The sequence below is a fragment of the Rhinopithecus roxellana genome, chromosome 8 (genome assembly GCF_007565055.1).
Source record: "Rhinopithecus roxellana isolate Shanxi Qingling chromosome 8, ASM756505v1, whole genome shotgun sequence".
Taxonomy (NCBI): domain Eukaryota; kingdom Metazoa; phylum Chordata; class Mammalia; order Primates; family Cercopithecidae; genus Rhinopithecus; species Rhinopithecus roxellana.
The window spans coordinates 54,899,758-54,916,172 of NC_044556.1; the positions used below are offsets into that span (position 1 = coordinate 54,899,758).

Genomic DNA, 16,415 nt, shown 5'->3' on the forward strand with positions numbered 1-16,415 from the left:
ACTTCAGATCATGTTTTGAGTGCAGGTTTTGATAAAAGAGGTAGAGTCATGTAGATCTCAAACAAAGTAGGGACACATTTGATAATGTGCCCAAGAGTTGGGGAGGCAGAGAAGAACTAATTACTGGGAACAGGGATGATCACCTGCCTGCTTTAGGAGTGCCTGGGCTGGCCAGCACTCCTGTGCTTCCCTTCCAACCTGCTAATTCTTCATCTCAGGGCCAGTGTGTGGCTTTCCACAGGATCCACAGCCTGCCACAGAGGTCTGACTTCTGCACCACATCACCACCTGTATGGTAAGAATGCAATGCAGTTGTCGGCTGTCCTCTTAGGCAACAGAAGCTGGCTCTATTTTGGCTTCTCATCCCCCCAGAGCACAGATGTCAGCCCCTTTACTGGGATTCAGAAGAAACCTGAGTACACTAAAACTTTGTGAACTGTACAGTCTTCCCTAGAAATCTCTGGAACCATCCATAGTGTTCATATTATACAGTACTCAGAATTTGACTTGAAAAATTTCCCACCAAACATTTCTTTTTTTTTTTTTTTGAGACGGAGTCTCGCTCTGTCGCCCAGGCTGGAGTGCCGCCCAGGCTGGAGTGCCGTGGCTGGATCTCAGCTCACTACAAGCTCCGCCTCCCGGGTTTACGCCATTCTCCTGCCTCAGCCTCCCGAGCAGCTGGGACTACAGGCGCCCACCACCTCGCCCGGCTCGTTTTTTGTATTTTTTAGTAGAGACGGGGTTTCACTGTGTTAGCCAGGATGGTCTCGATCTCCTGACCTCGTGATCCGCCCGTCTCGGCCTCCCAAAGTGCTGGAATTACAGGCTTGAACCACTGCACCCGGCCCCAAACATTTCTTTATTCTAGGCTCTCCTCTAAGTTTTTCCCAAAGTGAGTCTTCTTACTCCATCTAGGACTTTTCCCCAGAATTTCTTATTCTTCACTCCTTCACAATGCAGACACATTTAGAAATTATCATTTGTAACTTGAGCAATTCTTTGAGGCCTATCACAACACAACATCTGGACAATATATGTTACCATTTGATAAGCATTCTGGTGATGAAATGTTCTCAGTGATAATTATGGTAATGAACTAATGCTGTTGCTGCTGATGACAGCTCACTTTAGTGTCTCAGCATGTGGCAGGCACTATGCTAAGTGCTTCATAGATACTACTTCACTTAATTCTTGTAAGGCCCTTTGAGGAAGAATTATTAATATCCCCATTTTGCATATGTCCTCATCAACTCAGTTTCCTACTGAGATGATGAAACTGGGATTTGAGTCTGTCTCCAAAATCTGTTCTCTTGTCTCTCTGATTGTCAGGGATTCAAGATGCTGCTCATGGCTGGCTGCCATTATTGGTCTTTGCAATTTCCCCCTCTTATTGTCTCACCTTCTTGACTTTCATCTACATTACTGTTCTTATCCCCTCCACATAAGCACCCACTGTACAATGTTTACTGTATGTTCCCATATACATGCAATTTTTATCTTTGAGAAATATTTAGTGTTGTTAATTTACATAAGTGGCATTGTGTTCTAGATATTATATTCACTTTTACTTTTAAAAAGTAATCCTAGATGTTTCAAATTTGTTCAGATTGCTCTACATGCATCATGTTTATTGCTTTTGACTGCCCTAATATTCTTTTTTTTTTTTTTTTTTTTTTGAGACAGAGTTTTGCTCTTATCACCCAGTCTGGCATGCAATGGCATGATATCAGCTGACTGCAACCTCCGCCTCCTGGGTTCAAGCAATTCTCAATTCTCCTGCCTCAGCCTCCTGAGTAGCTGGGATTACAGGCATGTGCATCACTATGCCGGCTAATTTTGTGTTTAGTAGAGATGGGGTTTCACCATGTTGGCCAGGCTGGTCTCGGACTCCTGACCTCAGATGACCCACCCACCTTGGCCTTCAAAAGTGCTGGGATTATAGGCATGAGCCACCACACCCGGCCATGATAGCCCTAATATTCTTTGCTTCTGCTACACTGCACTTGTCCATTCCCCTAACATCCTAATTGCTGCCCACTCTCAGCTACCACAGACAATTCCACAGTGGACTTCTTGGTACATATTGTGAGGGCTGGATGAATTAACATATGTAAAGGGCTTAGGACAGGGCTTGGCACATAGGAGGTTTCATGTAAGTTAGTGCTGGTAAGGACATGATGCTTCCCTACAGAGCCCTGAAGTGCCTCTATGGGATACACACCTGAGAGCGAGACTGCAGATTATGCTCATGAGTTACATGCACACTCATTCTAAAACCCAAATCTAATTCATCAGCAAGTCCTGATGACTCTACCTGCTACACTGATCTTTTCGTACAGTAATTTATTCACTGAGTCACTAGAGAGATACTTTTAAAATGTTAACCATATTGTGTTACTTTCCCTCAAAATTCCGCAAAGATAACCTCAGAATAAGTTCCAAACACCTTCCGATGGTCTATAGGGCCCTACAAATCGGGCCTTTCTCTGACCATTGGCCTCATTTCCTACAACTGTCCCCTTCACTCACTCTGATCTAGCCACATTGTGTTTAGAACAGTTGCTGGAACATTCTGTGCTTAGTCTTGCTCCAGGGCTTCACTTGCTGTTCTTTCTGCCTGAAAGATCCTTGTTCTCCCAGATCTTTATAAGTTTCACTTCCTCACTTCACTCAAATATTACCTCCTCAGAGAGATGGTTGCTAACCATGCTGTCTAAAATAGTATCTCCTCACTGTCATTTGCTGGCTCCATATTTTGCTTTATTTCTCATCGTTGTACTTGTCACTACCCAGAATTGTATTTATTTGTTTGTGATAGGTTCCCCCCATTGGAATGTAAGCTTCACTGAGGCAGAAATTTTTTCTCATTCGCTGACGTATCACCTACAACAGTGACAGCACATAGCACAGGCTGTGTGAGTATTTGTGACCTAAACAAAGGAAGAGATTGAATACTGTGAAATTACTCTCAAAAGTGGCTGCAGAAACTTATACACCCACCGGCAATTCATAGGGCTCCTGTTCCCTCTTGTCATCAATATTCAGTATTTCTTATCTTTGTAATTTTACCAAACAAGTTTTTCTTTTCCTAAATAAGAACATTTTAAAGTTATTTTTATTTTATTTATTTTCTGTAACCCAGGACAGGGATGATAATAATATATTTTTTTTAATTACTATTCTTTTTTTTTTTTTTTTTTTTTTTTTTTTTTTTTTTTTTTGAGACGGAGTCTGGCTCTGTCGCCCAGGCTGGAATGCAGTGGCCGGATCTCAGCTCACTGCAAGCTCCGCCTCCCGGGTTCACGCCATTCTCCTGCCTCAGCCTCCCGAGTAGCTGGGACTACAGGCGCCTGCCACCTCGCCCGGCTAGTTTTTTGTATTTTTTAGTAGAGACGGGGTTTCACCGTGTTAGCCAGGATGGTCTCGATCTCCTGACCTTGTGATCCGCCCGTCTCGGCCTCCCAAAGTGCTGGGATTACAGGCTTGAGCCACCACGCCCGGCTCTTTTTTTTTTTTTTTTTTTTTTCTTTTTTCTTTTGAGATGGAGTTTCATTCGCTCTTCTTGCCCAGACTGGAGTACAGTGGTGCGATCTTGGCTCACTGCAACCTCTGCCTCCCAGATTCAAGCAATTCTCCTGCCTCAGCCTCCTGAGTAGCTGGGATTACAGGCATGTGCCACCACGCCTGGCTAATTTTGTATTTTTAGTAGAAATGGGGTTTCTCCATGTTGGTCAGGCTGGTCTCAAACTCCCGACCTCAGGTGATCCACCCACCTCAGACTCCCAAAGTGTTGGGATTACAGGCGTGAGCCACCATGCCCGGCCTAAAATTGTATTCTTTAATGTAAACTTTTCAGCAAAAGAAAGGCATTTCAATACCAAAGGAGTGCAAAGGACAATTTCAGAATAGAGAGCAGAGTACTTCTTTACATTGAATGTCTTTAGCTTTATGAGAAATTCACATATAGTTAATGAAAACTAACAGTGCCTGTCTGAAGGAACTCTGGCAGGAAGGCTGTGCTGTAACTCGTATTTCTCCACATCTCCTCTTGTCCAGTGGGAAGGAAGAAGGTTGATACCAAGAGGGAGGGAAAGTTTTAAGAAGACAGGACTAGGATGAGACCTATCCAAACACACCCTCCTTAAACTTCCTCCTATGATTCTAGCAGGTCATTTTATCCCTTCCCTAGTCTCTTCTAAGTTGTAAACCAAATTTTTCTACCTTGGGCTACTGGGCTGGGCATAGAGACCTTTGTGTTTGAGAGGAGCAATGCTACTCCACATCTGATCACCCAGACCTGTTAACACCTCTCAGATCATTACTCTGTATTCCTCCTGTCCCTAGCTAAGGCCCTTATCTGTGAAGGCTGGATGAGAACAGCAGCCTTCAAATCTACCTCCCTCAACCCCTCTTCTAGTCACCCCTTTCACCTTGTACCAGAGTACCAGAATAATCATACTAAACATCACTTTTCATGAGTTCCTTCTTTACCCGAAATTTACCTACAGAATTCGATCAATTTTCTTATGGACATTTAAAGAGCCTCTATAGCACATTTAAGAGCCTCTATATATAGTCTGTTTACTTCTCCATTATTGTTTCCTTCCACTAAACTCTGTTTCAGTCAAAGGATTTACCTTCTTTTTCCCTGACATCTGCATGCCAATTTTCCCCTTTATGCGCTTGCTTACATCATCCCACTCTGGAACATCCTTCCCTGTCTTCTCCTGTTCTCTAGGTCTGTCATGTTTTTCAAGGCCCCACCCGTGTATTATCTTCTTCATGAAATGTGCCTGAACACTCCAGTCCCCAGTGAGTGATCTATTCCCTGACTTCCTATCTTGTTCATCATCATCTCCACTTCCAAATACATAGCTGGTAGTACAATATCCTATTGATAGAGTTTGGTGTTTAATATACTTTGAAACAAATTAACATGGTAATTTACTCATTTTCCTGTTGGTGGATATCTGCACTGACTTCTTTTCAACAAAAGAAAGGTATTTCAATACCAAATTTTGCTTTTACAAGTTTTGTTACTATAAACATTATCATACCTGTTGTCTGGTGTGCATATGCTAAATTTTCTCTTGGGCACATCCACCTAGGCATGGAAGTCTGGGTTATAGAGTATGCAAATGCACTATTCAACTTACAAGATAATGGATGTGTGTAACACGATAAGAAATATATACTTTTCTCTGCTACTTTGGGTAGCTCTTTGGCACAGAGCTACCAAAATCCTGGGGATTTCCTGAGTGATAGGGATGAGAGGATTATCTCTTGTTATGTATAATTAGCCCCTTCAATCATACCTGACTTTATGCTAATAAGGTGACTCTTAACTCTGCAATTATAGGGTTGGAACTTTCAGGGGTCTGTGCTAACTCTGAGTAGTTAGAGTAAGAATTGGTAAATTACACAACATCTAATTTGTTTCTGCTGAGAATTAGAGAATTGCTTGGTGTGGAAAACCCACCTTGATCTCCTGGAGGAGAGAGGGGCTGGTGTTTGAGTTAATCATCAATTGCTAATGATTTACTCAATCATGCCTGTGTAATGAAGCCTTCATTAAAAACCCTAAATGGTGGAGTCCTAAGGGCTTCCAGGTCAGTGAACACATGGAGAAGCTGGAGGGTGGCACACCCAGAAAGCGTGCAAACGCTGCACCTCTTCCCACTTACCTTGCCCTATGTATATCATCATTGGCTGTTAAGTAAACTGTTTTCCCAAGTTTTGTGAGCCATTCTAGCAAATTATTGAACCCAAGGAGTTGTGACAACCTCTGACTTATAGCTGGTTGGTGTCAAGTACCAGAGGCCTGGGATTTGCAATTGGCTTTTGAAGTGAGAGCAGTCATGTGGGACTGACCCCTTAACCTATGGGGTCTGTGCTAACTCTGGGTAGTTAGAGCCAGAATTGATAAACTGTGGAACATCTAGTTGGTTTCCACTGAGAAGCAGAGAAAAACTTGGAATGGAAACCCACATATTTGATGTCAGAGGTATTGTGAGTGGAGAACAGTTTTCCTTTCATGTGCTGGCTATCTAATGTTTATTTCAGAGACAATGTTGAGCATAGCTGCATTGGGACCTCTGTCAATTACAGAATCTTAAATGGCACAAGCCATAAACCAGATCCATTGTAACAATTCCTCTTCCCTACTCCCTCTCCAGCCTCCCCAGGCTAGACAGAAAGAGATAGGTAAATGCTTGCTCTCCCTCTCTCTCTCTCTCATTCGTTTAGCTCTGTTCTTGCCTTCCTCATCCCTGTTGATAGGAGATCCTCTTCCTGAGATTTCTAAGTCCTTGACCAAGGCTGGGTCCCCTGGAGAGAGTCTGGAGATTTAGCTGATGCCAGATATAACATTCATCCTTTAAGGTCCAGCTTCATTCCCATCGTCTTCAAGATGTTTTCCCTTATTTTGCTGGCCCAACTCAATTCAACTAAACAAAATATACTGAGAATTTACATATGCCTCATTAAACTAGACATCAATGACACAACATGGAACAAAGAGCTCAGGAGTATTTTCAAAGAGTTCACCCTCTGGTGAACAAAAATGAGTAATAAAAAATTAAAATGCAGTGTGATGATAGAGGTGCACAGATACACATGGATGAGGTGTACAGAGATGATATTTATCTCAGCCAGCTGCATCCACCTTTCCCTTCCCAGATCTCTGATAGCTTCTACTATCTGTAAATGAATTCCCCATTTAGCAGGAGCTTGCAGGATGCATTCATGCAAGTGGGAGCATTAGCTGAAATCAACTCCATGTAGAGTAGTTATAATACAGCATCTTTGGAGACACATCCACCATGGTACATTGGAAATTGAGCTTCCATTTTTTCAAGTCCATCAAAGTCATGACATAGTTCTGGTCACTCTTGCAACTCCCATTCATACAGTTGTAAATCAGTCCTCTCAGGCTGTAGCGATGTTTATGGACTTCTACCAATTCCCAGATGCCTTCTGATCTTTTTTTTTCCCTCAAAGGTGCTAAGAATTACCATAAAACTCTCATTTTACCATCAGCATGATTCTATGTCTTTGTTTCTTTGTGGTATGTCTAGAGTGATCATGTGCATGTCTTTTGTAAATCATTTTGGGTCAAAACTGCACAAAATAAATGGCATAAAGAAAGGCCACAGTGGAGAAAATCACACCATGTAATTTAGAATAACATGGTAGAACAGCCATTGGTTGAGGTCATTATAAAATGATGTGCTAACTGATTGAGTTAAGGTTACTATAGAGTCTGCCAGGCCAGCTCTCATTGGCTGAGAATGTACAATAGAAGTCCAAGCATAGAAAAAAGTATTAATATGAGACCAAAACAGAGTCATTATGTGTTATTAAAGAAAAAGATTTCAGAGACAGATGAATTAAAAACAACTATCTGCAACTCTGGCAGTATTATATTCGGTCACTTATTTCTGAGCCCAGTAGGATCCTGTGAGAAATTTTTTATATACCCTGCTTTAATTGTGTTATAGGATGGGCTACTACTCTCTTCTATCCCACAGTGTAAGCCCTCTGTAGACAGAGACACTGTTAAAAACTCAGCCATGTAGCAGAGGCCAACTGCCTAGTCTATTTGGGTTGCTATAACAAAATACACAAACTGAATAGCTTACAAACAACATAAATTTATTTCTCATAGTTCTGGAGGCTGGAAGTTCAAGATCAAGGCAACAACAGAGTCAGTGTTCGGTGGGAGCTGTTTTTTGGTTCTTATATACGTCATCTTCTTGCCATCTCCTCATATGGTAGAAGGGTGAGTTAGCTCTCTGGGGCCTTTTAAAATAAGGGCACTAATCCTAATCATGAGGGCCCTGCCCTCCTGATCTAATCACTTCCCAAAGGCCCACTTCTTAATGCCATCACCTTGGGGATTAGGATTTCAACATATGGCTTTTGAGGGGACACAAACTAGAACTAAAGAACAGACCATCGCACCAACTAAAGACTAGTATGTCAATAAGAATAGCTGAATGAGGCTGGAAAGAGATAGTAATTAGAAAGGGCGAAGTCCCATTCCAGAGCCCAACACTTAGGGTTTCATTAGGCTGGGGTTTCTCAAACTCAATACAACTGACGTTTTGGGCCAGATTATTTTTTGCTGTGGGGTACTGCCCTATGCATTATAGGATGTTTAGCAGCATCCCTGGCTTCTATTTACGAGATGCCAGTAGTACACACATCCCACCACCCCTCAACCCCCCAAGTGTAATGACCAAAATGTCTTCAAACATTGCCCAATGTCGTCTGGGGAGCAAAATTGCCCCCAATTGAGACTGCTGTATTAAATCCACCTGCATTCGTTCTCTTTAAATCACAAAATTTTGGTCTACATAACAGATAGAAATTCCTGATCTAAAGAGCAGAATTCTGTTGTGTTAAGAGAGAATACGCAATTATAACTAAACTCCAATTCTCACTTTGTACAAATTTATTTACACTCACCTATCTATATTATTCTAACAAAACACTGGGACAACCTGTAAAAGTACTTATGCATGTGTGCAGGACAGGAAGAGAAAACAGAAAGAATCAGATTTATTGGGGTGGTTAAGCGAGATCACAGATGAATTGTTTACTCCTATTCAGCAGTAGCCTTTGTGGTCCCAGGCTTCCGGTGGCCAGATAATTCCCTCAACTCCATAAGCAGGTGACCGAGGAGAACTCTCACATCCTGCATGTGTTTGAGAAGAAGGCCCATCTGGTGATACAGATGGGGATCTGGCATCCCCAGAGGAGAAGAAAAGCCTGGATCCTCAGAAGATGGGGTTGGCAGCGGAGGCAGCGGCCCAGGAGCCTCCTCAGGAGCAGTTCCTGGAGCAGCTGATTTCTGAGGAGCTGGATTCAAGGTGAGAGGTGCAGAGCCGGGGGGACCTGGATTACGGGGCAGGAGGCACATACAAGAGTGAAGTCTGACTCTGGCCCTTCCCTCCCATCCCTGGCCAAACTTTCTTGTTCTCTGAAAGTGGCTGTAGGACTCAATGGCAGCCGGGACTTGAGGACTCTAGTGTCCCTCCTGGTCCAAATTTTAATCTGAAGCTTGGCCACCTCTGTTTGAAATTCTTCAGCAGTGAGGCTTTACCACTGGACAGCTATAACCATTAGCCAGTTGTTTCTCTATCAAGGCTGAATCTAATTCCCTGAAGCATGAATGTGGTAACTGGTTTTAGGTCAGCCTCTTTATTATATATGACATTAGTCTAATTCCTTGTGCTAATGCCCACCTTCAGCTTTTTGAGGACACCCTTGCTAGCCTCTGAGTCACCTCCTCTTCAGGATAGCATCTCCAGCCCCTTCCACTATTTTTCATATGGCATGACTTCAAGCCCCCTTATCACCCTGGACACCTCCTCTGGGAGTGTTTCAGGTCAAGGGCAGCCTCTTAACAGTGGCTCTCAGAATTGAACATAGACTTCAGACTATCCCGTCTTCATTCCAGATATTAAATTCCTATAAATGCCCAGAGAGCATGGGGGTGATGCTAAGGCTTGTGTGGCAGCAGGTGTGGGACTTGCTCAGCTCTTGGACTGGTGAGGTATGCACCACAGTCTGAGGGAGAGGTTCTCTATTTGTGCTGTCTCTCATCATCAGGGATTCTGGCCCATTGTTCCTGTCTCCTCTGTGTCCCTTCTTAACCTGCTCACACCGAATCCCAGCTCACAGGCCAATTCATCCTATCTCCCCTTTTCACTTACATGCATGCCAAACAGACACCCTGCACTCTGATAGGAACTCACCCTGCACTCTGATCTCTAGCTGGGGGCTCTGTTTCCAAACTTGGTTGTCCTCAGTGGCTGCCTCACACCAGTATGAGCCGGAGTGATCTTCTGAAGCTGTGGGGATCTGAAATTCTGAGGAGACCCCCCTGCTTTGCACTGTCCTTCCATTCTTGTAGAAGGAGAAGAGGAGGCGGGCAGCTGACCTCTGCAGGGGCAACTTTGTCTGACAGCTCAGGGTCATGGGGCCTCCTGCTTGGGGTTCAGCTGAGGGTATAGCTCTGAGAATTGGCGCTGGAAACAGTTCTGGGAAAAAGGCAAGAAAGAAGAACTCAGCCATCTTATATACAGGTAGACACATGCTGGCGAAGAGCCTCAGGGAGTCACACTTCCTTTCCCGTTTCCAGCAGGAATGGGCTGTCTTAGATTCCATTTGAATCTGTCAAGTTCTTCCTGCAAGTAGACAGGACTAGGAAAGATCCACAGATGGGCAAATCTGATAGTAGTCCAGACACCCAATCAGTGAGCGCTGGGAAGCATAGATCTGGGTGGTAGGAACCATGCTGGACTCTGAGTAGGGCTAGATGACTTGAAAAGTCAATGTTGAGGTCTCGTCCCTTTTGAAGCCCAACTTGGGCATTTGCCAGCAACCTGCTCCATAATCTTTTGATGATCTTGCCACCTCTAGGCTAAAGAAAGACAATTTGGGTTCCCTGTCTCTCCTTACCCTCCCCTGCCATGACGATGCTGCTTCTAGCTCTCACCTTGGACTGTGATAGCCACAACAGATGCTGTTTCTGGGCTCCCAGGACCAGGGCTCTGGAAGATGCCACTGCAGTGGTAGTGCCCGCTGTCTGCCTCTTGTACCGCGGCGATGGAGAATTCCCTGTTAGGCCCGGGGGGACCCAGAGCTGAGCCATCTCGGTAGAAGGTCACCTGAGTCAGTGGCCAGTCTTGCCAGGCCTGGCAGCGCAGAACTAGCGGGTCCCCTTCAAACACTGGCTTGGCTGGACCTTGGAGGATCAGCCAGTCTATGGTCCAGAGAAAGAGCTGAGTGTCACCCAGGGCCTCCCTTGGGAGCTACCCCCAGCGATGCCTACTCCCGTAAACTTTCTCTGAGGGTCCAGGTAAACTCTCACCCCTAGTTGGGAGTATGGGACAACTTCCCTAGGGCCTAGGACTTAGAGCACCCTGGTTGCTTTGGGCTGAAGACTGGGAAGGAAGTACCTCATCCCATGGCCAGTTTCCTAGGGACACGTTCCTGGGTGGGCTCTGGGGCTGAAAGAAGGGGTTTAGGGCACTGTTCAGGTCTTCCCAGGACCTCACCGTAGGACACAATCAGGTGGAAGGGTTCACTGAAAGTGTAACCCTTGACCTGGAAGCCAGCTTCGCTTGCATCAGTCAAATCATCCTCCACGTGGCAGCTGCTCTCCTCGGTGCAGACAGGTCCCTCACACTGCAGTGTCTCAAAACTGGCAGCTGAAGAGGGCATGGCCCAGGGAGAACCAGAAAATGATGCTGCAACTTGGAGAAAGAGGACAGGGTTCCTCCATCTCCCAGGAGAATCATCCTTTTTAGAATGAGACTAGTAAGACACCAAAACATTTTTTTCAGAAAGACCCCTGTGAGTGTCTCAGGGGGACAGTTTTGACCTTGATTCACGGGCGCCCAGGTGCTCTCAGCAAATGCACTGTGGTTTGGAGAAGAGGGAGGGGAGAGAATGAAAGAATGGTGAAACTCACCGGCATGACATCCCGCTACTGGTATGGGAAACCAGGAGCAAAGACAATGGTAACTCGAAGCAGGGAGGCATAGGACAGGAATGAAAGGGAGACATCAGATTCTAGTGTTCATTGGGTACTAGACCCTGCTAGCACTTGTGTGCAATATCTTACTTCATCTTCACAAACTTTCCAGGTATGCGACTTTATCCTCATTTAGTACTCTTAAAGAAACACACTTAAAAAACCAAATTAGGCCTGGCATGGTGGCTCATGCCTGTAATCCCAGCACTTTGGGAGGCCGAGGCGGGCGGATTACGAGGTCAAGAGATCGAGACCATCCTGGCTAACACCGTGAAACCCCATCTCTACTGAAAATACAAAAAAAAAAAATTAGCTGGACGTGGTGGTGGGTGCCTGTAGTCCCAGCTACTCGGGAGGCTGAGGCAGGACAATGATGTGAACCTGGGAGGTGGAGCTTGCAGTGAGCTAAGATCGTGCCACTGCACTCCAGCCTGGGCAACAGAGCGAGACTGTCTCAAAAAAAAAAAAAAAGAAAGAAAGAAAGAAAGAAAGAAAGAAAGAAAGAAAGAAAGAAAGAAAGAAAGAAAGAAAGAAAGAAAAGAAAGAAAGCCAAATTAACATACCCAAAGCTTAAAAAGAGACTAAGCAATGGGGCGGGAAAGGCAGGTGTGTCTGGGTCCAAAATCAGTGTTCTTTTTACTTCACTGTGCAGATATGGTATTATGGTATACTTCAGTCCTCAGACCTTCCTCGGGGACTTTCTTTCATATTCTGATTTTCCCAAACTTCACTTGGCTCCTCAGCCTTGAATATGTTATCTATCAAAGAGCTTTCAGTACCCAGCGGTGTCTCTCCTCCTTTCTCCCTCCCCCTTGCAGGTCTTCACTTTTCAGCCATCTCTATTTTAATGTCCTCTGCCACTTGAATTTTCCCTGGCAGTGGCATAGAGCTTTCTCTGTCTTTTCCCCCTCCTCCCAGTCCATACCAGTAACTGTGGAACAACTCTTTTCTCCAGATTGAAATTTAGAGTTATCCATTTCTTACCACATCTTCTCAACCTAGCTCTTACCTTCATGGTAGACCCAGGCAAGGGAAGTGACATGTCTCCCTTCTCTGGGACTGCTCCTTATCTCCCTTACTATTCTCCCCTTCCTCCAGCCTCATGACCATTCACATGTGCATACTTCTTCACTCCATCCGACTGTCATTTCGTGCCCCACTTGCCTTTATTCTCTTGCACTCCCAATAGCCCAGCGTTCTTCTTTGATTTTGTCATGTCCCTTACCAAGGCCCCTCTCTACTTCCTAATTCTCATCACAGCAGTACCAGGTGTTTTCTTTCCATCCTCTCTCAGCTCCCTTCACTGTAATGCTACCTCTTTTCAGTTCCTCCACTGTCACTCAACTGTGCTCTGCCTCCTCTCCATTTTTTCTTTTTAAAAATAAAATCTTTGCAGTGGCTTACGCCTGTAATCACAGCACTTTGGGAGGCTGAGGAGGGTCGATCACGAGGTCAGGAGATCAAGACCATCCTGGCTAACACGGTGAAACCCCGTCTCTACTAAAAATGCAAAAAATTAGCCAGGCTCAGTGGCGGGCGCCTGTAGTCCCAGCTACTTGGGAGGCTGAGGCAGGAGAATGGCGTGAACCCTGGAGGCGGAGCTTGCAGTGAGCCGAGATCGTGCCACTGCACTCCAGCCTGGGCGACAGAGCAAGACTGTCTCAAAATAAATAAATAAATAAAAATAAATAAATAAATAAATAAAATAAAATATTTTCTAGGCACGGTGGCTCATGCTTATAATCACAGCACTTTGGGAGGCTGAGGTGGGAGGATCCCTTGAGCCCAGGAGTTTGAGACCAGCCTAGGGAGCATAGAGAGATCCTGGCTCAACAAATAATTTTTAAAAAATTGGCCAGGCATGGTGGCACTTGCCTGTGGTCCCAGCTACTTGGGAGGTTGAGATAGGACAACTGCTCGAGCCCAAGAGGTCAAGGTTGCAGTGAGCAGTGATTGCACCACTGCACTCCAGCCAGGGTGGCAGAGTGAGACCCTGTCTCAAAAAACAAAATAAAAGAAAATCTTGTTGGGTTACTGGGAACTCACTCAATAAACCTTAGGTAGTAGGTACTATTATTTTCATCTTACAAATGATAAAACTGAACCAGAGATATAAAAAGTGATTTTCTAAAGTGACATAGAGCTGGTAAATAGAAGAGGGGCTTGAAACCAGAGTATCTGATTCCAAGTCTGCAGTTCTTATCACAAGAAAAAAACAAAAAAATTGTCCCTAACCACAAGTAGCTCTCAATTTAGTGGAAGACACAGGTAGATGAAAATATTATTTCAGCATAAGTAGGAAATATTATAGTAAGAAAATGTATCGCAAGCAGCCATTGGAGCAGAAAGAAGCATTCAAGAAAAGCTGCCTGGAAAAGATACCACTTAAGCTGAGTCTTTAGGGGTACCTACACATTTGCAAGGAGGAGGAGAATAGGGGGCCATCGAAAGGGCTCATTTCAGGTGGAGATGGTGGTATAAGCAAAGCCTTAGAGACAGGCAAGTGTCTGGTGTGTGAGTATGTAACTATGAACTGATTGAGATTTATTAGAGCATAAGTTACAAGGCTGAGAGGGTAAAAGCAGAGGCTGCTTGGCCTTTTGTGCCATGATAAGGAATTTGGGTTGGTAAACTTGAGTTTTAGAAATTACTCTGTCTGCAGGGTACAGAATTCATTTCAAGAACACAAGATTTGGACAAGGAAATTAATTAGGAATTTACTGGACTAGCCCAAGTCATAGAGGATGAGGACTTGTCCTAAGACATTAGTGATGATCCATGGAAGGGACTGCTTCTATGAACAATTTAGAAGGTAAAACTTGCCAAACCCAATGATTGATCAGATTTAGAGAATGAAGAAGAAGGAAGAGTCTGGATTGTTTCTCAGTTTTATGGCCTTGTAAGGGTAGATGCTGGTGTCATTAGCTGAGATCAGAAATAGTGGAAAATGAATTAGATGAGGCGGGGGGCAAAAGGACAGATAAGTTCAGCTCTGGTCACATGGTGCAGAGACACCTGTGAGATATGTAGGTAGATATGTCTGGTATGAAGCGTGATATTTGAATGTGAAGCTCAAAAGCATGGTTAGGTTGGGGATATGATTTGGGACTCTTAAATACAGAGTTATAGTGGCAAAAATTATATAGACAAATAAGCTTATGAAGGAGATTGTCTAAAGAAAGAGGAGTACAGAGGCAAGGCTATAACTATAGAGAACACTAGTGTTTAAGGGGAAGAGAAGAGAAGCTATTAAGGGATCAAGAGAAGTCCATGTAGTATGAGGAGAAAATGGTGCCATGGAAGCCAGGGTAGTAGAGAATGCAAAAAGGAGTAAGTGATAAACAGTGCAGCAAAGAAGTCCAGCAGGATATGAACTGAAAAGCATGCCATAACCCAGTCAATATGGAGGTCATTGTGCCCTAGACAAAACCGATTCCAGTGGAAACCAGGCTGCAAGCATTGAGGAGTGTGTGAGAAGTGAGGAAGTGGAGATAGGAAGTGCAGACTATTCTTTTAAGAAAACTTGTCTCATAAGTGAAAAAAAAAGAGTTGAGATTAGAGCCAGAGAGGACATCATGGGCAGAGGGGACTTTCAGGATGGAAAAGGCTTGAAGATTTTTATATTCAGAAAGTCATTCAATCCTGCACACCAAACTTTCTTATACCTACCCTTCTTATTCCACTTGAACACTGCTTCTCTGGAGGGCCAGAATTAGTCCATGTTTCTTTCCTTCAGGTCCTTTCCCCAAAGTTAAACAAAGTTCCATTCCCATACCAATATTCAAATATTTTACTTACCTAGTAGCATCTGGGATGCCCAGAGCACACCAAGGGAAAGGTAGAGGGCCCAGGCCATGAGGACACAGCCCAGCTTCATGGTGACTGTGTTTAGGTCTCCTGCAATCCCAACAATGATTTTCTTCAACATGAAACCTCTTTGATTAGAAAAGAGGAAGTAAATCTAACTGTCTCATCTCCTTGCATCTGGGGTCTATTTTCATTTTCAAGTTTGTAATTGGCTTTCATCATTCAGATTTGGACAACATGCTTTCAGCATAATCTCCATCCTTAGGGCTGTGACAAAATGGTAGCACTCTCAACTGTTCTCAACTGACCTCACAGAGGTCAGAGGACTTTCAAAGCATGTCATTGTCTCATAGCCAGCTGGCCTTCATGTACACTCTGGGAAAGGTCAGTGCAACAACCACCCTTTTCACTGGTGATGCAACTGGGGACAGAAGGTGGGATGTTGTTTTAAGGCCAATAGAAAATCACTGGGGAATCAACGATGAGAATTCAAATGTCCTGCCCATTCCAACACTTATATGTTTCTAGTGACTAGAAGGTAGCAAGACAGAGAAGGAAGATTAGTCATGGCACCAAGTTAGATATCAGATGAGTCTCTAGTAGGCTCTGACTATCCAAAGCCCACACAAATATGCATGCAAATTTCTCTAGACTCGTGTCAGCTTTCTGCTTCTGAAGCATGACTAAGGCTGCTCAGTCTCAGTGGAAATATGAGTACAAGGCAGGGAGAGTTCACTGGGAAACAGTAGAGGAAAAAGAAAATCTATTCCCACAGGATCCAGCAGTTAGCTCAGAGCTTAGGCTCATAGCCAAAGCTCAAGCCACTGATCCTGAGGAAATTAGAGACAGGAGGCATCCGATATCTTGAGAAACCTGAGGAGACTCAGGAATAGGAGCAATACAGAGGCTACAGCCTCTCCCTTCAGTTCCAGGTGGCCTTCTGGGAACTATTGTCCCTGTCTCTGAATGTTTTCTATTTGTTTGAGACCTCCTCAATGGCAGGGCCCATGTGTCTTTTCACAGTGACCACATTCCTCCCCTTTCTCTCATCATAACACCCACC

The 16,415-nt window shown here is 44.3% G+C and overlaps 1 protein-coding gene across 2 annotated transcripts; it reads right to left on the reverse strand.

The window, feature by feature from the left end:
- Window positions 1-7,632: 7,632 nt before the first annotated feature.
- FCRLA (Fc receptor like A) lies at window positions 7,633-15,715 on the reverse strand. 2 transcript variants are annotated; one of them, XM_010373602.2, is made up of 5 exons: window positions 15,344-15,715; window positions 11,067-11,219; window positions 10,505-10,771; window positions 9,762-10,046; window positions 7,633-8,898 (listed from the first exon to the last, which is right to left on the reverse strand). In XM_010373602.2, exons 1-5 carry the CDS (start codon window positions 15,471-15,473, stop codon window positions 8,606-8,608), a joined length of 1,128 nt encoding a protein of 375 aa, XP_010371904.2. In that variant the 5' UTR covers window positions 15,474-15,715; the 3' UTR covers window positions 7,633-8,605. The 2 variants fall into 2 exon arrangements, with proteins under 2 accessions (XP_010371904.2, XP_030792691.1); XM_030936831.1 differs by having other exon boundaries at window positions 11,067-11,264; window positions 15,344-15,479.
- Between the last annotated feature and the right edge of the window lie 700 nt (window positions 15,716-16,415).